We start from the raw sequence: 23,262 nt of genomic DNA, 5'->3' as shown, positions 1-23,262 counted from the left end.
TCAGAGCGCAACACCCAGTGCAACCAAACATAAAATTGTCTCTTCTCCACTAGTCATTTTAGTCTAGTTTTTATTTGTTGACGAAATTGTCAATATATTTATAGTCTTAGTCTTAGTTTTAGTCATCGTAGCTTCGTTTTATTTCGTTTTTATTTCGTTTTCGTCAGTTTTAATCGACGAAATCAACACTGGTTGCACGCAGGTTTCACACACCGGAAATAGCCTGTCTACAAGCTACAGTGTAAGCTCACAGCGGGTCACAGTAGTGCGAGAAGTGTAACAGTGTAACATCCATTTTAGTAGTATTTTTGGCAGCACCTCTTGTAGCTCCATTGGTATTACAGCATCTGTCTGTTGGAACTACGATTCCCACAATTCCGTTGAAAACAAAACCACTACCGCTCCAAAATGAATGCGCCAGGGTCCTAGCGCCGAGGGTATTTTGGAAAGAAACAGCAATGTTTTCATCAACACATATAACTTTAAATTAAGACCTGAAGCCGCTTCTACAAATGTCTTCTAATTCCCAACAGTATTCTGAAAAAAAAAACGTATGTTTCTATATCAGTGGTGCTCACACTTTTTCATGTCAAGGACCCCCAAAATGACATGTATTTGGTCGCGGATCCCCATCTGAAAATATGTCGTTCCAGGGACCCCCAGAAGCAAAGATTTGAGTTAAAAATGTTCGCTGTAAAACAATACATATTCAAAGATTTGCACACATTTTCACGATTTTAAAAAAATAGCAGATCTACAAGCTCGTAGCGCGGCACTCGGCGCCGCGCTATGAGCTTGTAGATCTGCTATTTTTGAATAGCCCAAAGTGTAAAATAATGCTTTTTTTTAGCTCAAATCTAAAAGTGACGCAGATGTGTTCCAGGTCTTAATGCGTTAAAATAGAAATGCATTTCCGGTACATTTCCGGTTCCTGTGTCCTACCCAAAGTGTGATAGAGTATTAATTGTCCAAAAAAAAAACACATTCATGTGGAATAGTTATTGTGAAAAATATACCGGTGTAAGATTATCTCAAAAAACTACTTTGGTTTAAAAGTTACCACAGTATGTCTTAACGTTTACTGCTCTCGTGTTGAGACATGCTGCAGAGTCAGAGGGGGGTTGGGATTAGTGTTAGATAATGAGAGAAGTTTGCGAGTGAGGTTATCAAGTGAGGTACAAATTTAGATTAGAGGGGAAACGGCATTGTTTTTTAACGGGACAATGTTATCTTTTCCCCTCTCTTACTCCAGAATGTACAAAAGAAATGTACGTTGGCAAATGGGCACGATTGTCTGTGCCATTTTATATACACTATACGCTAGAAAATGTTCAGTAAAAAAAAAAGGGAATCTGAAAAAGTTAAGAAAGCGCTACAGCTACACGTTCCTCTTTGGTACGTAGAGTGGTGGAAAGTAACTAAGTACATTTACTTAAGTACTGTACTTAAGTAAAAAAAAAATGTTTTTTTTCTGTAGGTTTTTGTACTTTATTCAAGTATTTCCAACTTTTACTCCACTACAATTATTTGAAAACTTTAGTTACTAGTTACTTGTCAGATATAAATGATGATATTATGAAACATACATTAACCACTTATTTAGCCCTAATTTTTACATAGGCTATTTGAAAATAGCCGATCTACAAGCTCACAACGCGTCGCATCGCCACGCGTTGTGAGTTTGTAGATCTGCTATTTTCAAACATTTTAGTACTTTTACTTTTGGAACTTTAAGTACATTTTGATGCCAATACTTTTGTACTTTTACTCAAGTACATTTTGAATTCTGGACTTTTACTTGTAACAGAGTATTTCTATATTGCAGTATTGATACGTTTACTTAAGTAAAGAATTTGAGTACTTTTTTCACCACTGCGTACGTATGAGGGTCTATTCCACACACATTGTGATCGCACTGCATTTCATGGCTCCCACTGTATCTACAGCTTTGCCATTACAAATGAGATCAAGTTGCAGCTGGGACTCATCGGGGCTCAATGGCGAAAAGAGATCAGTAAAACGGGGGGAAAAAAGCATACGCTGCAGTGGTGCACGGCGGACAGGTTTGCCGGTAACCACACTCAGAGGCGTGAACCGCCACTGAGCCGAGTCACACGGCTAAACCGAGCGTGGCGGCACCCAGACCAGGTGGGTTACGGTTACGGCTGAATACCGCAAGCAAACGAGAGTCAGCTCTGAAATCTCAGCTTTCATTCTGACCTGGGAAAGAGTATGTTTGTTTTTTCTGTGGCACTTTTTGTTTTTCAGTTGAAACTGAAAGTATGACATTTTTGTCGAGCAACACTTCCCAATAGTATTTCCAATTGTCTGTACTTTTACTTCTACTCCACTACATCTCAGAGGCAAATATTTTACTTCTACTCCACTACAATTATTTGAAAACGTATAGTTACTAGTTACTTTGCAGATATAAATCATAATATTATAAAACATACATTAACCACTTTAGCCCTATTGTAGGCCTAGGCTATTTGAAAATAGCCGATCTACAAGCTCACAACGCGTCGCATCGCGACGCGTTGTGAGCTTGTAGATCTGCTATTTTCAAACATTTTAGTACTTTTACTTGTGGCAGTTTTTTTTTTTTTTTTTTTCAGTTGAAACTGAAAGTAGGACATTTTTGTCGAGCAACACTTGTCTGTGAGAAAGCTACGCAATGAATGATGTGCCCCCGTGTTGAAGGAGTGACAGCAAATGGGAACGAGCGTCGCATCGTTGCTTCTTCCTCCGTGGCAGAAACAGAGAAAATGTGTTCTGTGGTAATTGGTTATTCTAAGAGTGGAACAAAAAAAACATCAATGAAGAAGATGGGATAATGTTACGATATTAGAACATGGTTCCAGGTATTCATTTGGGTAAACCACCCCGCCAAACATTCTGCCATAAACCTCCATTGATGATTTGCAAAGTACGGTACCAGATCGTTTACCCTGTGAAAATGCTCCCTCTATATGGGAACTGTTAACAGGGGAGAAACTGTATACATGTACAATGCTGTATGCATGGAAACCCCCACGTGATAATTGAACTCTGATATTGTAGAAATGTAGCCGTAATGGGTTTTGGAGTGTGACACAAAATTTGTGTCGCAAAAGCCTATAAACCAAAGGCATCTCTGAGGGACCGGGTCCTACTGTCCTGTGAGCCCTTTCTCTCTTTTCTCTCCCTATTCTTGACTGTGAACAGATAGACAACATCTTTACAGGATACTTAACACAGTACAATCCTGAGTGTTAATTTAACTCATTTGCACACTCTCAGATTTAAATTAACATTAGTGGTATCAAACAAGACATGAGCAACCAGCACATAATGCATACGATGAACAAGTTGGCTATACCTCACGTTTTTAAGCGTGCCAGCTGTGATATCTTAATATTAAGTTTAGTGTTTTTGTAGCAAATTTGATCCGTGGAGCTTAAACACTAACATACGGTTTGGTTGGAAGCCTTGAAATACAACAACCCTAAATCCATTAGGACAAGCAACAACAAAAGTATTAATATACATATTAATATTACATATTATATTACATTTTTACACTCATTACACACACATTAACACTGAGGATTTTACTGTATACAAAGCACATAGTCGTTTGCATTCAGGCCCTCCAGGAACAACAAAAGCACCTGGCTTTTTGCGAGATTTATAAGCTGCGTTCTTCCATCAATGACTTCCAACCGTGAATTAAAGTGTCCCTTGAGAGGAGCTGACCTGCATCTCACTGTGCTTTCCAACTTGGCTTGTTTCATCCATTCAAGCGAAGTGGCCGAAAGTGATTAGTCAACATTTCTGGGCGTACGGTACGGTAGGAGCATTCTTGCTCAGCCCCCCCGGTGAAAACAGCCCTAACTCAGTCCTCCTAAGGGACCTGATTCCTGGTCTGCGATTGTGTGTGAGTAAAGTAGATGCCAAGCATCATTTTCAATGTATTAGTGTTTGCATCTCGTGCTCTGTCCTCGACAGAATGTTTAGTGGCAAATGTGGGTCATATTATGTTTTTTATTTAACCCATTAAGACCTGAGGGCGATTCTACAAAATGTCTTCTAAATCCTCCTAACAGTTTTTTTTTTTTTAAAACGTATGTCGCTATAATATCAGTGGTTCTCAAACTTTTCCAAGTCAAGGACCCCCAAAATTATATGTATTTGGCCACGGACCCCCATCTCAAAATATGTTGTTCCAGGGACCCCCCAGAAGCAAAGATTTGAGTTACAAATGTTCACTTTCAAAATATACATATTCAAAGATTTGCACACATTTTCACGATAAAAAAAAAGAAGTAATCTACAAGCTCACTACGAGCTTGTATATCTGCTATTTTTGAATAGCCAAAAATAAATGACACAGATGTGTTCCAGGTCTTAATGGGCTAATTGTCCGGAATTATTTTCGCAGATCAGTTGTTGTTTTGTCTTCATAAATAAAATCAAAATAGAAATGTGTCCCATTTAGTCATTGTTGTACATTTTGCACATACCTGGAAATCGGCCCCTGCATTACTACTTAACTATTATGAGCAAAGCTTTATGAAGAGACTCTGGTCATTTTATGAATATGCAAGCCACAACTGAAAATAGGGGGATAGCCTAAAGCCTAATTACACTTTGTTGTACTCCATCGAAAATAAATGAGCAAGAGTGCACAGACAAGTTCAGTGAGGGAGCTCTAAGCTGGCGGCCCATTGGTCGGTTTCAGCTCCAAACGTTCTCCCATTTTCAACCAGCTACATCGAATCAACCCCCTCTATTAGACCGCAACTCCAAAAGCGCTTTCGCCCATATACTGTAGAGGAGCTTCCACAAATCTCGTGATCCTCGCGTCCTGATGGCCGTAACCCTTGACTTACACAGCCCTGAGTATAGGCAATCCAGCCTAGCAGAGAATATACGCTGTGTGGAGCGCCCCTTTCTAGTCTATTAACCCATTGAGACCGGGGAACGCATCTGTGTCAAGGTTAGATTTCTTTGGGCTATTCAAAAATAACATATCTGCAAGCTCGTAGATCTGCTATTTTTATTTTTTGAAAAAACTTTTTTTTTTGGCAAATCTTCGAAAATATATATCTTTAAAGCAAACATTTGTAACTCAAATCTTTGCTTCTGGGGGATTCTACAAATGTCTTCTAAATCCTAACAGTTATTTTTCTAAACTTGTGTTGCTATAATATCAGTTGTTCTCAAACTTGTTAATGTCAAGGACCCCCAAAATGATATGTATTTGGCCACCGACCCCATCTCAAAATATTTTGTTCCAGGAACCCCCAGAAGTTGTAACATGAGTTACAAATTAAAAAATATATATTCAAAGATTTGCACACATTTAAAAAAAATAGCAGATCAACAAGTTCTACTACGAGCTTGTATATCTGCTATTTTTGAATAGCCAAAGACATTTTAAAAATGACACACAGATGCCTTCCCGGTCTTAATGGGTTAATGTACCTACACTGCTGTTGACATCTAACCACCGACTAATTTAGACTCAGAGTAGAAACCTAGCATTACTGAGCCTCCGGGACCAGAACTGAAAACAAGTTGAGTCTTTATGTGTACAGTAACATTTGGCTAGTCATTACAACAAAAACATTCTGTTCACAACTACAAGCGGTACCCAAAGTCACAGACGCAAAAAAAAGTGCTTACCTCTGTCATTTGGAATAGTAATTTATCAACTAAATAAAAGAATGCAGGGGGCATTCACCCTAATGACCGCTGCGGTCAGCGGTAGTGCATGTATGAGCACAAATGACCTGTGCAGCATAATTTTCTGTTAAGCAGCTTTTATGAGACACTTTCCAATCACAGCTTTTATTTTATTCTGCAGCGTACTTATTCAGTAGATCAAAATATAGTGACGATTATTATCAGTTGGGATGTCATGTTGACATACTCTTGTGCGTCACGTGGCGGCAATGAGAGGCCTGGTTATTTAGCAGCTCGGCATTAAGACACATACATGCACAGTACGCGTGAAATGTTACCCTCGTTGCTTTGTTAATGGAGGAAGCGGAGCTCCTAAAACCCATTTCAGTGGTGATGACAGCTGAGAGTTAACATGCGTCCTACATAAGGACGAATCGGTGATGGAGGTGACAGCTATATAAGCTGACCTCTCTCGTCTCTTTTGTTACTCGACTTGACTGCAATTTTGCCTTTGTTTCGCCTACTTCCGTACGTCTACTATGACCTTGCCTTAACCCATTTAAGACCTGAGGCCGATAAAATAAAATAAATCTAAATCCTAACAGGTTTTTTTAAGATAAAAAAAATAAACATTTTCACAATTTTTCTAAAATAGCAGATCTACAAGCTCGTAGCACGGCACTCGGTGCCCCGCTATGAGCTTGTAGATCTGCTATTTTTCTATTGCCAAATCACGTCTACCTTTCTCCTTACCGTGGCTCTCCTGTTCCTTTTACATAATGCGTCTCTCTTTCACGATCACTCTTAAGATCACAGGAAATCTTGTCCTAGATTCTGAACCCTCGTGCCTTTGCTTTTGGTTGCTTGTAATGTCGTAGGAACTGAGGCTCATTGTAAAGGTTGAAGTTGTGTATGTATGGTACCCCCTGTATAACGGTGTCAGCTAAATGTCTAAATTGTAAATGTAATTAATTCTGCTCGGTAGAAACGCTGGGAAACGCCGCATGCTTGTGGCCCGTGATTCCAGCTTCCCCCCCCCGTGCACGAATCAATAACGGTGCCAGACGCGGAGGCTGTGGCAGATTCATCCCCTCCCCCCCCCCCCCACCCCCCCCCTTCGCCCCGGCCGGCAGTCCAGACGGCAGCCCACCGTGGCTTGAGACCTCCAGCACCAATAATAAACGGTCAGTCGGGAGACACACAAATTATCTCACGCAAGGTCTCAAGCAGAAGCACATTGTGCTGTTGTACGCAAAATGTATCTTTTCAGACAGCTTTTACAATCAAAATCACAAATGCTTTGTTGCTAGTTACGGGGTTCATGCTAAGGACGTGCTTGGCAGAAAAAAGGAACAACTCTTATTTACTTATTAGAATATAATTAGGGGAGAAAAAATAAATCGATTAATCAAGCTTCAGAAAATTCATCCCATCGCGTTTTAATGAGTGGAATAATAATCGGTTCACAGATGGACCATGGAACTATTTCTAATATAATGTTTCAACTGAAAATGTGAACGCTCTTCTTAGTTCCATATTATAAAATTAAATGTTTTTGCCTGCTGGATAAACATTGAGCAATTTAACCACATTAAACCCTGGCAAACCTATTTCGGGCATGTCATAGGACGTAGATGAACATTGAAAAAAATTAATGAAATTAAATAAATGTTATTATCTTCGCCAGGCCAGAGGGCCAGGAGGTGAAGATAATGTTCTTGTGTGTGTGTGTGTGCGTGTGTGTGTGTGAGTGTGTGTGTGTGAGTGTGTGTTTGTGTGTGTGTGTGTGTGTGCGTGCGTGCGTGCGCGCACATGGTGAATCTTGCAAACCTCTGGACTAATCAGCGCCAAACTGCACATGCACGCTGCCAGTAGGAGAAGGAAGACATTGGGTCAGTTATTCATATTTCTTTTGTGCGTGTATTACCCCAGTCCGTTTTCCCTTCAAGGATGTGTCTGTGATGTCGGTATGGATGGAGGTGTTCCCTGCTGTACGGTATATGCAGGTGCTTATTGTACGGATCCTTGTTCACTCTTGAGGCCATATAGGATTAACCCTGAATTCTGGGTACCCAGATGTTGTGACGTGTTGTGAGCTCGTAGATCTGCTATTTTTTGCTTTTTTATTATCATTATTTGTTTCAAATCGGCTTCATGGTGGTGCTACACCAGGTCGCTTCACATGTGTGCCTATAACTCTTGAACCATAGGTCCTACAATCAGCATTTATTGTCCCCTGGATTCCTTGGATCATGACGCACCTCCCCTTATAGGCCCTGCCCATTTTCCGCCATTTTGCCTTTTCTTCACACACACACACTTCTTGCTGCTTACTCCCATTTGTCCGGACGTCACAAACATCGGTACACATTATCTCATGGAGTCACACAGCATGAAAGCACATCCATTACGGTTTATGTATTCAACATGCAGATACAAGAAACCGTGTGAAACATTTATCATTCAGATTTGTCCTAGTCCATTCTGATTGGCTATAATTAGCTTCCAACTTTCTGCACCAGTTTCTTTTTTAACTCCCACTATACTCTGGGGCTAAGAAGACCCTGATCTAGTCGAGACCTAGCGCCGCCCCCTGCTGATGACACTACTTTTTTTTAGTTTTTTGTACCTATGATGAGATGCCAAAACTTGGGACACCAGGGTTAAAGTGGTTAACCCATTAAGCCCTGAGGTTCCGATTCTACAAATGTCTTCTTAACTCCTAACAGTTCTTTGAAAAAACGTATGTTTCTATGTCAGTGGTTCTCAAACTTTTTCATGTCAAGGACCCCCAAAATGATATTTATTTGGCCACAGACCCCCAGCTCAAAATATTTTTTGTTCCAGGGACCCCCCCAGAAGCAAGGATTTGAGTTACAAATGTTTGCTTTAAAAGAATATATATTCAAAGATTTGTACACATTTTCACGATTTTTCAAAAATAGCAGATCTACAAGCTCGACACAGATGCGTTCCAGGTCTTAACAAAGGACAAAACGACTAGTTAAGTAAGTAGCCTTTATACACCAGCTGCCCTACCGTTCTATGGCATTGTATGTGATACAAAAAAATCAGTTTCGAAATAAATAGAAGGTGCTGGGAAAGGAACCTTCACAACCCATAGAGCCATGCAGGAGAAATCTGTAAAAAGTATGTCAAAAATAGCTGTTTGTACTTTGTTTTTACGCGCTAAATAGCGCGCAGGACACCACAACCTGTGCATCGGTAAACGCTTTATGTTGATGCCGACCCTCTCTGTGAAAGAGGATGGGTGTTAAATCCAATCACTAACCAACCAGTCCTGCTCAACCCACAGGCTGCCGCTGAAAGCTGCCATTTGGCTCAGATAAGCTAGCCATTTCAGTCACATATATATAGGCCATTCAGCATGCATTTCCATGTCAATTGGATGTCTGGTCTTAGCTCGTTTCTCAACCAAGCAGCACTCGATGACAACGCAAGTCACGATATTGAAGAATCTACTGAAAATATGTCTCTTCTTGGGCCACAGTGGTCACTAAAGGTCATTTATATAGTGTTCATTGTGAGTGCACAGGACAGCCAGAGGATTCAAACCCAGATAGTCTCTGCTTGAATCGGTCTTGATTGTTTGATTAACCCATTGAGACACTGAAGCCGATTCTAAAAATGTCCTCTAAATCCCAACAGTATTCTGAAAGAAACGTATGTTTCTATATCAGTGGTGCTCAAACCTTTTCATGTCAAGGAGACAAGGACCCCCAAAATGATATGTATTTGGCCGCGGGCCCCCATCTCAAAATATTTTGTTCCAGGGACCCCCCAGAAGCAAATATTTAAGTTAAAATGTTTGCTTTAAAACAATATATATTAAAAGATTTGCACACATTTTCACGATTTTTCGCTCGCATGAGCTTGTAGATGTAAAATAATGCTTTTTAGCTCAAATCAAAATGTGACACAGATGCGTTCCAGGTCTTAATGGGTTAACAGCTTCTATCATATGTGTCGTAACACATTGTAATATCCATTATCGAGCACTGGTCGCTGCCACTTAATAATCACTACAATAATGACCCGATAAGCATAATAAGCAGTTTAGTCACTGGTAAATCTAGGATCGTGTCAAATACAGTCGGGTAAAAAGCAAAAATAACTACCGGTATGTTTTAACCGAGGTGCCACTGTTTCGAACCATATAGCTATCCATTTCTGTGGTTACTTTGCTTAATCAAATTCAACAGTCCACACACGGGTGATTTGAATTCTGCTTAGTACAGGTTCTCTCTCTCTCTCACTCTCTCTCTCTCTCTCTCTCTCTCTCTCTCTCTCTCTCTCTCTCTCTCTCTCTCTCTCTCTCTCTCCCCCTCTCTTAGTTCAACACATCCATGGGCTATTTGTTAAGACGTTAAAGCCAAAGCCAATAATCCACACACACAAACAGGGAGCAAAAAAGGGGAAGACACGGGAAGACTTCCCCATTAGCAACATATGCTAATGGCGAAGTCTTTCTCTAATCTAATTTAAACCAAGCTAAAGTTGCTCGCCAATCTGCTAAAAGAAAAAAGTTTAAGCAGTTTAACCCATGAAGACCTGGAACGTGGGAATGAAAACATAGTCGCACCACCGGAAGTGAAACGCTGAAGGCAGACCAAAACCCCGGTTTCAATTTTTGATTTGAGCTAAAAAAAAAAGCATTATTTTACACTCTGGGCTATTCAAAAATAGCAGATATACAAGCTCGTAGCGCCACGCTACGAGCTTGTAGATCTGCTATTTTAGAAAAATCGTGAAAATGTGTGCAAATCCTTGAATATATATTGTTTAAAGCGAACATTTTTTACTCTTTTCTTTGCTTCTAGGGGGTCCCTGGAACAAAACATTTCCGCAGCCAAATACATGTCATTTTGGGGGTCCTTGACATGAAAAAGATTGAGCACCACTAGGGCTTTCACCCGACTAGTATAACCACTTAGTCGACTGGTACTAGTCGAATAGTTGAAAAAAAAGAAAAGTGTTTTTTTGTTTTAATGCCATAGTAATGGTCCATCTTACTATTATTATTATCCTCCTGACTTTATTTTTTATCAAAAGGGGGTCAAAAGTATGCCCAATAAAAGCCTATTATTGGGCAATGGGGATCCTTGGAGACGCTGCTGTGGTGCTGTGCTGTGCTGCTGTGCCAGAAGCGCTTCCCTTAAAACGCCATAAAAATAAGGGCAGGAGGATAATAATAATAGTAATATAGTGGTAGGATGGCATTAAAACAATGCCCCCCCTAAAAAAAAAAAAAAAAACATTCGGTTTTTTTTTTGTATGTAAATTTCGACTAGTCGACTAGTCGACTACTACTTGGTCAAATGAGTCGACTAGTAAAAATCATTAGTTGTGAATGCCCTAAGCACCACTGATATAGAAACATACTTTTTTTTTCAGAATACATTTGTAGAATCGGCTTCAGGTCTTAACTCTTTCACTGCCAAAAGTATTTTCATAAAGTACTCCCAAACTGCCAGGAATTTGCGTTTTTTTTTATTTTGTAATTTTGTAATTTTTCATTCAAATAAATGATCTGATTGGGGTTTTAAACCCATAATACAGTTCTACCAGTAGAGAGCAACAAATCGACACATTGATGATCTCGCTGGCTCACTCACCCCCTCCCAAACAGGCTCACGTCATATCCGGTCAGAACCGGATGTTGACATTTTCGACAATCGTTGATCGCGCTAAATTACGATGCGATACACGACTACGATGACTGATCGTCACCCAGACCAAAGAGAGTAGACGTGGACCTCTCCGTTCGCTTTTTATACCGTGTGAAAAACCGTGACTTTCCCTATTCTGGCCGAAAATCACCGGAGAAAAACAACGTGACCCGGAAATGAAATTTTTTTTTTTACATCCGGCTCCGGGTGAGTCTGATGTAGTCAGGAAACGAAAGTGATCATGAAAAATATACAGAATAGCGCGACCACAGTCAAAAGTAAAAACTCGGGATTTCTCGTGCTGGCACTGAGGGTACTCGGGAAAAACTCGGGATATGTCGGGGCGTGGCACTGAGAGAGTTAATGGGTTAAGCAACTAAAACATAACAATAAGAATAGAAGGAGAGACAATCACACATGCTGATGTTATAGGCTTGGTTGGGTATATGTGACTGAAAGGATGCGCTAACGGCGGCCAATCGGGGTCTGCTGACCGTCCCAGTTCCAGTTTGGCTCAGAGATCAATGGTGAGGAGGAGAGGGGATGTGGTCTGAATGAAGTGGCTGCAGGCTGGGCCTTTCATCTGGCTCTATACACAGTCAAATCCCAAGTGTGAATTTAACTCAGTCTGAAAACTCACCGCTTCAGACTCTCTACGGCGTGGCTCCGCAGGAGTCTAGACCACTGTTTCTTTTAACCAATTAAGACCGGGAACGCATCGGTGTCATTTTTAGATTTCTTTGTCTATTCAAAAATAGCAGATATACTTGAGCTTGTAGATTTGCATTTTTGGGGGGAAATCTTGAAAATTTGAGCAAATCTTTGAATACATATTTTTTAAAGCGAACATTTGTTACTCAAATCTTTGCTTCTGGGGGATTCTACAAATGTCTTCTAAATCCTAATTTGGTTCCAGGGACCTCCAGAAGCAAAGGTTTGAGTTGAAAATGTATATATATTCAAAGATTTGCACACATTTTCACGATTGTTTGAAAATAAAATAGCAGATCTACAAGCTCATAGCGCGGCACTCGGTGCCGCGCTATGAGCTTGTATATCTGCTATTTTTGAATAGCCCAAAGAAATCAAAGAAATGACACAGATGCGTTCCCTTCCCGGTCTTAATGGGTTAACGTTGAGTCCGGGGCCCACCAGGGGGTCCAAATGGACCCTTACAGGGCTGTAACTCTGAGGATTATACTGCACATACTTAGATTACATAGATTTTGGGGTCCCAGAGGGTCAATCTGTGGCCTCATGCGTATCAAACTGGGAGTCCTTGACATGAAAAGGGTTGAGAATCGCCGGTCTAGACAAAAGGGACAGTCTGTGTGTCTGTCCGGAGCTCATAATCTCATAAACAGCTGATCAGCACCACATTTTCTCATGCCAGTAGGCCACATAAGTATACCTCTCATTTTCACTGCGTGGCTTTGAAAGAGGTACAGCCTTCTTTCTATAAGAGGTGTGTCTGTCCAGAGCTAATCTCGTACATCACCGGACTGGTCAGTGCCACATTTCTTGTGTCGTGTGCACTTTCACTACAGCTCACATTGAATCATACTCATTATTGTTCTATACTTTTTGAAATACGTCATAGACGTCATAGATGACATCACAGGCGTGGCCACCTTAAATCTAAGATCCACACTGGAGCCACGCCGCCGTGAGACAAATTCTGCAAGTCGAAAAAAAAACGATTCAAATACGAATCACGATTCTCATGTTGGACGATTCAGAATCGATTCTCATTTTCAAAAAATTGATTTTCAAAATAAATAAATAAATATATATGTATATTTATTTTCCCCCCCAGTATTTTTCTAAATTACATTTTTGAGAAGTGGCAAGTTCGGGGGGAATCGGGGAAAAAAATCGATTTTGAATCGGAAAAAAATGTTTTTTTAATCGAGAATCGTTTTGAATTAAAAAAAAAACGTTTGTTTTGAAAAAATCGGAAACAATCGGAATTGTGACCCCAAGAATCGGAATCGAATCGTGAGATAGCAGACGATTCACAGCCCTAATGTAAACGCTATACATGTCATATATTATGACAAAAATAAATAATAACAAATACATAATCTTTTGAAAATATTCACTGATATTAACATATGAAAACATAGTAAAGCTAGATTGGAGGTGGTTATGTTCATTTTGTGAGAGATTTCAAGTAGTGGGAGCATGAATCTCGGTGAAGCATTGTAGACAGTCAGTAGAACTAAATCCTCAGAGTGAAGACAGTAACCGACAGTTTTCCGAACAAAGATAAGTAGGATGTAGATCCAGGGTACCCTTGTAAATGAAGACAGCAGTGAGTGTGTCTATGGATGTACAGAGCAGCAGGCCAGCCAACCCCAGCATGCGGTACAAGATACAATGGTGTGTTACAATTAGCAATGAATCTCAATGCCCCATGATGAAGTGTATTGATTGCATGAAGACACTGAGAGGATGCATATAAACATAAAGCATCACCGTAATCAAGCACAGGCATAAAAGTCTTTTTTTGTCCTTAAACAAAAAATCACAGTTTTTACCAGGTTGCAAAACCTGGTCTCCATCTACACTCGCTAGTCCTGACTTTTGCGTCACTTTTTCCTCATTGGCTGGTCCTTTAGCCAATGAGGGCTCAATGTCCTCTCAGAATATTTGATCTAAAGACAACCCACAATACTGTGTTGGGCCACTGTATATAACTCTATGGTAAGTGGCGCTGTTGCTCAATGTCCTCTGAGAATATGGGATCTAAAAACGTTGCCATGTTTAGTGAGAGAAATAAGAAACCATATGGGATCTAAAAACGTTGCCATGTTTAGTGAGAGAAATAAGCAACCTGGTATAATATGACAATATGTCTTATCTTGTTTTATTTCCATTTGTGAGCAAGTGGCAAAACATTTCGTTTAACCGCTTAACCTATACTTCATTGAACGAATTTGAAGTCGATCCGTCGGCCAGTTCTTGAGATACACAAAGGACAGATACATACGCACGCATACTCACACGCATGCATGCATACTCACACACATGCATGCATGCATGCACGCACACTCAAGCGCACACATGCACGCATGCAGCTGGATGTAAATGCCTATATATGAACAGATCGGTCGGATCGGTGGTTCTGGACAACCGCCTATCCCACGACTTGGTCAATGGTCGGACGGTTCTCAAGATACGCGAAGAGATGATACACACGGGTATAGCTATACAGTATACCTTGTTCTTGTGTATTATTGCTTAAATGCGGTGGTGGGGCGCGCACCAGTAGCTGACCGGTTGATTTGTCATGAACTGCCACATCCCTGGCTCAATTGCGGTTACCATCACTTCTCGCTACAATTGCTTTCCTGTCTCTTCACTCTCTAGGAAAGGCAAAAAGGCATCTTAATTAAACAAGCTGGTGTTAGCTACGGCTGTTCAGGTACCGTGTCACAGTTGGTGTCCAATGTAATGGTACCATTATTTTACACTTTGACTATTCAAAATTAGCAGATCTACAAGCTCATAGCACGGCACCGAGATTTTTTTAGAAAGATCGTGAAAATGTGTGCAAATCTTTTAATATATATTGTTTTAAGCGATTTTTTAAAACTATTTTCTTTGCTTCTAGGGGTCCCTGGAACAAAATATTTTGAGATGGAGGTCAAATACATGTCATTTTGGGTGTAATGGTACCCTATGTAATGGTACCCTTTCTGAGTATTCTGATTCAAGGAATTTACATGTACCTCCTGAACAATAATGCAAAGAAAGCTCAAAAGCAAAATAAGACAAATAGGAATTAAGGACTGCCTGGCCAAACAGAAACATGACATAATTCAATGGCAAAAGGATCATTCAACGCCCACGTAGCGCCCCATGGAAATGGACCCCCAGTAGCTGTCAATTCAGCCTTACTCCGAACATAATCTTTGTCAGTGCCGGTTCATCTGTCCCAGAGCCTATAGCACCACCAAATTAAAACCCTCTTTGTTCACTTTGTGGAGTTGAAGGTCGTCAGCAGTTGTGTCAGAACAGAAGCAGCTGACTGATGTTGTGATGGACTACACAGCTCTCTGGCCTGAGGGAAAGGCGCTGCTGCTGCTCTCTGCTGCTGCTCTCTGCTTGGGAAACTCGCACTGCGAGTTCCAATGCCCGGGTGTCACGCACCGAAAGTAGCAGATCTACAAGCTCAGTCCTCGCAAAGCTGGTGTCCCCCAATTTGATTTGACTGCAGTTTCACGAGGTGGTGTGGTGGGTAAATCGGTTATGGCTATAAGTTGGGTAAGGGCGTGTGTGTGTACACGTACTTGCATTACTATGCGCGCACTGTGAGCAGTGGTGGAAAGTAACTAAGTACATGTACTCAAGTGTTGTACTCAAATACAATTTTGAGGTACTTTTACTTTACTGGAGTATTTCCAGTTTTCAGTACTTTTACTTCTACTCCACTACATCTCAGAGGCAAATATTGTACTTTTACTCCACTACAATTATTTGAAAACTTTAGTTACTAGTTACTTTGTAGATATAAATGATTATATTATAAAACAAACATTAATCCCTTTAGCCCTATTTTATACCTAGGCTTTTTGAAAATAGCCGATCTACAAGCTCACAGCGCGTCGCAACCGTTGTGAGCTTGTAGATCTGCTATTTTCAAACATTTTAGTACTTTTACTTTTGGTACTTTAAGTATATTTTGATGCCAATACTTTTGTACTTTTACTCAAGTAACATTCTGAACACAGGCCTTTTACTTGTAACAAAGTATTTCTACATTGCAGTATGGATACCTTTACTCAAGTAAAACATTTGAGTACTTTTTCCACCACTGCTTGTGAGGTCCAAATGTACTAGAATTTGGGAAATAGACAATGTTTCCTGGTAATCACAGGAGAACTGGTGGTTGGGGAGTTGACAATTAGGAAAATATTATATAAGTTTAGGGTTAGCATTACACATTTAGAGGTTATCTTTAGGGGTTAGGCTTGGAGTTGTGCCAGATCTGTTTTACTTAGCTGTGTGCCGGCGACGTCATGCACCGAAAATAGCCAATCTGCAAGCTCCAAACTGTGAGCTTGTAAATCGGCTATTTTCAGCTTCACGGTTAGGGTTAAAAATGGCACAAACATTTATTCGTAAAATCACCATCATAAACTGCTGATGTCCTCACAAGTACAGTAATACACACGTGTGCGTGCGTGCATTTTTTGGAAGTGTTTTATGACGCTTGAGGTTATGAGGCAACATGAAGAGTATAGGAACTACAGTATGGCGGGTGGCTGTAAATCTTATATTCCAGTAGGAGGATATAGTAGAGACACCAGCACAGAACATTGCCCAAGGTCATTAGGTGTTGACATATGACATCATCACCAAGTGACCTTAAACATACTATGCCCCAAACCATCCACGCGAGGCAATGGGTAGTGGCCTATGTAAATCTGTGCGTAGAAATTAACCACCGTAAGATCCTCTGTACTGGACATGAGTTGCCTCTGTACTCGGTGCGCTTCTTTCCCCTCTATACGCCAGGGGTCTTTAATGTTTTTCAGGTCATGGACCCCTTAGCTGAGAGAGAGATGAAGCAGGGATCCCCGCTGCATATTGTTTAGATCGCTTCATAGACTTGTTTGACAGCACTATCATCAGTGTTGGATTCTTGTTATGTTGTGTATTTACATTTAACCTCTTAAACCCTCAATACTTACTTAGTAAACTTGACTTTTGGCTCTGTACTTGGTCTGCTCTTTTACCCCCTCTGCACCAAATCTCTTAGCCAAAAATAGCCGATCTACAAGCTCACAACGCCTCGTGCTGTAGATCGGCTATTTTTGGCTAAAGTTCTCCTCAGAATAGGGATTCTACGGTTCAAGTGGTTAATGGAAAAAAAAAGTTCCTATGACTCAAAGATTCGGCGGACCCCCTGTAGTAACTCTGAGGACCCCCTAGGAGTCCCGGACCCCCTGTTGAAGACCCCTGCTCTATACGCCAAATCTCTTCACCAAAGATAGCACACAACGTGTCACGTTGTGAGCTTGTAAATCGGCTATTTTTGGAGATCAGCCCAACATGGCTGCCATCCCTACAGCTACGTATATGGTTGCCAATACAAGATACAGTAGAAGATACAGTAGTTTTTCTAAGGTCCAGTATGAAAATTACAATTACGTGAAAGCATGCAAAACATTTCTATTAACCCTCCAAGACCCGCAGTTGTAATATTACAACATTTGTATTTTATCAAAAACATGGTATAAATCATTTGTTTTCCTGTTATTCTTTCACCTAAACATCATCATTGGATCCTATTGTTTAGTCTTGCAATGTCATTGGCCGGGATATTTGCATATAAATACCCCCCACAGAGGCAGGAAAAGTCACAACTTGAAAATCCTTGAAGGAAGAACAATCTCTTTTTCACTGGACAGGATTTCTCACAAAAAAGTAAGTAAAATGTCTGCAATAATTTTTTTGGTGATCATTAGAATGTCTAGAACATGTACATATGATATTATTGGGAAAGATATCCCCCAAATGTAAATTAGAGCATGCTTTATACTTGTTTTTTTTTTACAACTCTGGGTCATAGTGGTAGCAAATAGCAATGCCACCTGTTCACCTGGCTAAGTGGAGTCTTATAGTTTTCACAATACATTTATACAATTATGTGTATTTTCCCCACATTGCATTACTATATATATATATATACCACAAATAACCACAAACATTACCAAAATGTTTTGCTAAAACATTATAGGCAATGAAATGTTATAACTTATAAGCTAAAGCAGTATATTTGTCTTCGAGTACAATTGGTTAAAACATACAAATTGGTATGTGTGTGTGTGTGTGTGTGTGTGTGTGTGTGTGTGTGTGTGTGTGTGTGTGTGTGTGTGTGTGTGTGTGTGTGTGTGTGTGTGTGTGTGTATATATATATATATATACCAATTTGTATATTGTAACCAATTGTACTCGAAGACAAATATACTGCATCATTAGCTTATAACATGTCATTGCCTATAATGTTTTAGCAAAACATTTTGGTAATGTTTGTGGTTAGCAATCAGTGTATGGTAATTGTTCATATGGGAGTCGCCCAGTTAAGAATCTCTCATCATTGTTCATGTGATGGGTGTTGGGATTGCCCACTTACAGTCATCCCCAATCCCTTTGTTAGGCTAAGCATCATCATTCATCACTGATGGTGCTAAGTACCATCATCACTGATGCCACTTGTGAGGATAAGCAAAGTACAATAGGTTGGCCAGACAGTATTGTGTGACTTGTGAAATATGTACCTGCAGTGAGATGTGCTAGTACTAATGTACTAATGGTATTTCTTTATTTTCATTTCAGAATGCCACAAGCAAGGAGAGAGCCTCGCTTCACTGCAAGGGATGTGTTGGATATTGTAATGAATGGAGAGAGTGATGTGGACATCGACTTTACTGAAACTGATGAAGAGTCGGATGAAGAGGCCTGTGGAGAGGAGTCCAAAGAAAACCATCCACCCAGTGAACCCACTGACCCACTGCCCCCCCCCCAACCGGCCAAACACGCCAAACCCAGTGAAAGATATCAGTGGCAGAAGAAGACCTTCATCAGCCCTAATACAGACTTTTCTGGTCCACCTTTGTTCTGCTACCCGTTAGACCCACTGTTGTAATATTACAACATTTCAATAAAACCTTACGAAAACTATTTTTTTTAAAAAACATTATATTTTCCTCTCCAAAGTACTCCTAAAACACCATCTGAAAGGTTGACAATTTTTTTTTGTAAGTAGAAATATATCCGGGTCTTGCAGGGTTAAAGACCATTGGTTTAAATAAATATAGTTAAATTGCTTTAACTATATAAGTGATTCAAATGATCAATTGTGGTATTTTATTGAAAATACCATATAATCACTTTGATTCAAATTCAACGATCAACTGGTTTGGAGAAGTACGATATTCAACAGTGTCTCTATGTGTGCCCTACTTCTGGAGAAGCAGCCATCTTGGATGTGTGAATAGATGCATAGTAATGACATGGTGCTGTAACAGTCACTTCAAAGCCATTCCCTAGATTTTGCCACTGGCTAACTCTTCAACAGATTTCATAGAAATGACAAGTAAATATCACTGCATAAAAAAAAGCCTTGACTTGTAAATAGCCTTGATACACAGTAAGCACCGGAGTGTTAATTCAACACTTAAAAGTGTAAGAATGGACCCTTTTTAAGATTCAATCCGGAGCTTATTTTAATTACTAAAGCTTTATTTAACTAATCTGTATGGCAGAGCACTGTATGTTAATACAATATAACTAGCATATCTGCAGCAGTTGGAGGTGGTCTCCTGTACTCTTCCATTGAGACATTTTGACCCTGGTTTGAGATAGGACACCTGCTGTATAGTGGTTGACAAGAGGTACTGCCTGAAGCTCATAAAGCACAATCCCAGGCAGGGCATGAAACTTACAGCTTGCAGCTTTAAGGGTCCATCTGGAGTGTTAGTTCAACTGTGAAATTGTAAACATTTTCAGTTGACATTTTCAGAGTTACAACGATCGCTGCAGATTAACACTCAAGCTCCAGGAACAGATATAATTTGCACGTACCTCCAAAATCAGGCCTGAGACGGATGTCGTACCCCTTCAGTAGCTTGTCCACGGTGGTCTTGGCCAAGGTCATTCCTGACATTCCTGTGTTCCCAGAAGAGGAGCTGAAGAGAGAGAAACCATGAGCGTACGAAAGGTTTAGGGCAAGTGATTCTGAACCTTTTTCATTCCCAAGGATCCCCCAGTTTGATAATGCATATTAGTCCAGTGATTCTCAAACATTTCCATGATCTTACGTATTAGACTGCAGGCTCTCCCATTTGAGGTGGAGGGAAGTAATGGTGAAATTAATCTGTTCCCCATTTTTGCTGGGGACCGCCCTGGAACTCCCTCACAGACCCCGAGGGGTCCCAGGATCTCACTTTGAGAACCACTGCGTTAGATCACCGACCCCCATTAAAAAAAATAAAAATGTTTATCTCTGAGACCGCAATCTATATTGTTGAATCCTCAGTGTTGATTTAACTCTGAGAGTGTACAAATGGAACCAAATGGATTTGTACACTCTCTGAGTTACAGACCCGTAAGGGTCCATTTGGTTCCTATAACGATCAATCATTTAGCTGACGACCCCGGAACCCCCTCAAGGACCCCATGGGGTCCCCTGAACCCATGTTGAGAACCAGTGGTTCAGCGTGGTTAAAATGACAAGAATATACAACAGGATAATACTGCTGGTAGAGTTATTTTATTTTCTTACACATATTTACATTTGTGTGTGTGTGTGTGTGTGTGTGTGTGTGTGTGTGTGTGTGTGTGTGTGTGTGTGTGTGTGTGTGTGTGTGTGTGTGTGTGTGTGTGTGTGTGTGTGTGTGTGACCGCGCGCGCGCGGGCACGTGTGCATGTGCATGAAAAAAATCCATTCGTTCTGTCTAGTGAAAGACAGTTGTAATACAGATGTTAGTTATTTTGTTTCCTTGCAGCAGACCTCTTTTGAGCCAAACACTAAAATGACGCATATATCTTTGTCTGACTGCAAATAGCAGTAAATGTCTATGATGCTATCAATTTCTACTTAATCTAAGAACTAAAATCTAAAACACATAATACAATAAAAAGGTAAAATTAGACACAATATTATTATCAAAATTAAGCATTGATGAGGTCAGATTTCAAAAGGCAGGCCCTAAGTCTGCATTTAAAAACATCAACCAGTGGTTGGTAACTGAATAAAGTGCAGTCTAGACTCTCTTGTGTCAGAACATTGATTTATCTGTGAGTCATACTTAATGCACCACCTTTGAGAAAGAAGTCAAAAGTCGCAGAGGTAGAGCCACCCAGGACAGAAAACCTCAGTGGAGAAGAAAATAAACAACACCGAAAATGCAGTGTCGTTTGCGATCATCGCCACTGAATATCTACAGTACAAAGTACTGTACTATTAGCCCAGTGGTTTTTAACCTATTTCATATCAAGGACCATTATTTATTCGCCATTTGAGCCACGGACCACCATTTGATGAGATTTAGCCTCTCAGGCCCAAAACTTAGAATATTTTGTTATCGTTGGATAACATTTTCTCAGAATAACAATTCTTCTACATTCTCTAGTTGTGTAGACTTCTTGTAAATTAAGTAATGCAGATGTTTAACAATAATTCAACACTCTCAAGAGTTAAAGATCTATAAGGGTCCATTTGGTTACCAACTCTTCCATCATTTAGCTGGGGACCACCTGGAAACTCCTCAAGGACCACTGGTGGTCCCCGGACCACTGGTTGAGAACAACTGCTATAGCACCATTCAGTTTGATACTGTAACAGTCGCTGAGAAAAGAAAAAAGTAATCGCCAAGTGCCCTGACTGAATGAATTGTCAAATACTGTATATGTTGGCAGTGACATGCTAAAGTTTACAATGACACCCCCCCCCCCCTGTGTGTTTTTCCTACCAAGACCCACTGTATGCTATCAACACCAGTGGGTTTCACACTTTTCATACCAGAGGCCCACAAAACGGGCAAGTCAAAACCTCAAGGCACACATATGCCTTAGAGAAAATAGCCACGCTCACAACGCATCACACTACGGCGTGTTGTGGGCTTGTAGATCTGCTATTTTCCGCTATTTTCCGCTCTGCAAAGCACTGAAATATGTGAATTAAAGTTCTCAGTCGGTGTGGTTTTGGATTCCATAGAAGCCAGCATGTCTTCTATATGGAATCACGTTGCGCTGCGAAAACAGCCGATCTACAAGCTCACAATGCGTCTGCGACGCATTGAGAGCTTGTAGATCGGCTATTTTCGGTTAATATTTTTCAAAGATTGGAGCATTTGAAGTGGTTAAACTAGCAAAAATGTTTAGAAGTATTTTCCTTAAAACCCTAATGGTCTCGCGGATATGTCATAAAAGCAAAGGTTTAAAGCCTCAATCTTTGATTTTTTCATCTGGTTGGCAGTATGTAGAACAGCAGGAACAATATTACTAAAACATAATCAAGATTAATTTTAAATAATTGTGTTAATTGTTTAGGAAACGGCGCTAGTGTGGGGAGGGCTCCTTTCACACTGTTTCACAAATCACATATAAGACTTGGCCATTACACATTCTTTCAGTCGTGAGATTTTATTTTGCTTTAATCCATGCACTGAAATAGTACCCTTGGCACATTGGGAATCACTGGTCTCTATACTGTATTATGATACCTCTCACAAGTAACTTTCTAATGGAAAGGTGTTGGAGAGATGGATCAAGGAACCTAGTTGGTCCCTACAGTATGTGAAATAATTGGATAAAAGTATTGGATTTTGACAGACTGAAATCATTTAACAATAAAAAAAACCTTTAATATTACCGTATAATATTAGTGCTTAAAGTGTAATATGCTGTATGTGCAGTGGAGCCGAGTGGTTTGAATCTGTGCTTCTAAAAAGTGGGGTCCGGGGACCCCCAGGAGTCCTTGAGGGAGTTCCAGGGGGTCCCCAGCAAAAATGAGTTAATAGCATCAAAATCTGTTTAACCACTTTGAAAATTCAAATGTCATCATTTTTCTACAAGCTCACAACACATTGTGAAACAACGCGTTGGGAGCTTGTAGATCTGCTATTTTCAGGGGGCGGGGGGGGTTGAAAAAATTTGAACAATTTTGAATAATTTTGAATACTTGAACACACGTCCTCTTACAGTATGGGTTCTCTACAAAGCCTTTTCAGAGATGGGATTCTCCAGCCAAATAGATACATTTAATGAGTAGGAATGTACAGTATAGGCCCGGCTCCCATGACTGACACCTGAAACATTGGTGCTGTGACCTGGATCACGTAGTCCAGCCCAGCTCACCAGCTGAGGTGTGTGTGTGTGTGTGTGTGTG

The 23,262-nt window shown here is 40.4% G+C and overlaps 1 protein-coding gene across 1 annotated transcript in view; it reads right to left on the bottom strand.

Annotated features, from left to right (window-relative positions):
- The window catches only part of gabrb4 (gamma-aminobutyric acid type A receptor subunit beta4), a gene marked incomplete at both ends in the record, with an annotated part of 71,925 nt that overhangs the window by 46,685 nt on the left and 1,978 nt on the right, over positions 1-23,262 (bottom strand). Inside the window, one exon of the mRNA XM_080435910.1 lies at positions 19,956-20,059. Coding sequence (XP_080292036.1) covers positions 19,956-20,059 — 104 coding nt within the window. The remainder of the gene's footprint in view (positions 1-19,955; positions 20,060-23,262) is intronic.

Source organism: Gymnoscopelus braueri (assembly GCF_963280865.1).
Source record: "Gymnoscopelus braueri genome assembly, chromosome: 8".
NCBI lineage: Eukaryota > Metazoa > Chordata > Actinopteri > Myctophiformes > Myctophidae > Gymnoscopelus > Gymnoscopelus braueri.
Note: the sequence above shows the minus strand (reverse complement) of the source record. Positions and strands in the feature narration are given on the sequence as shown.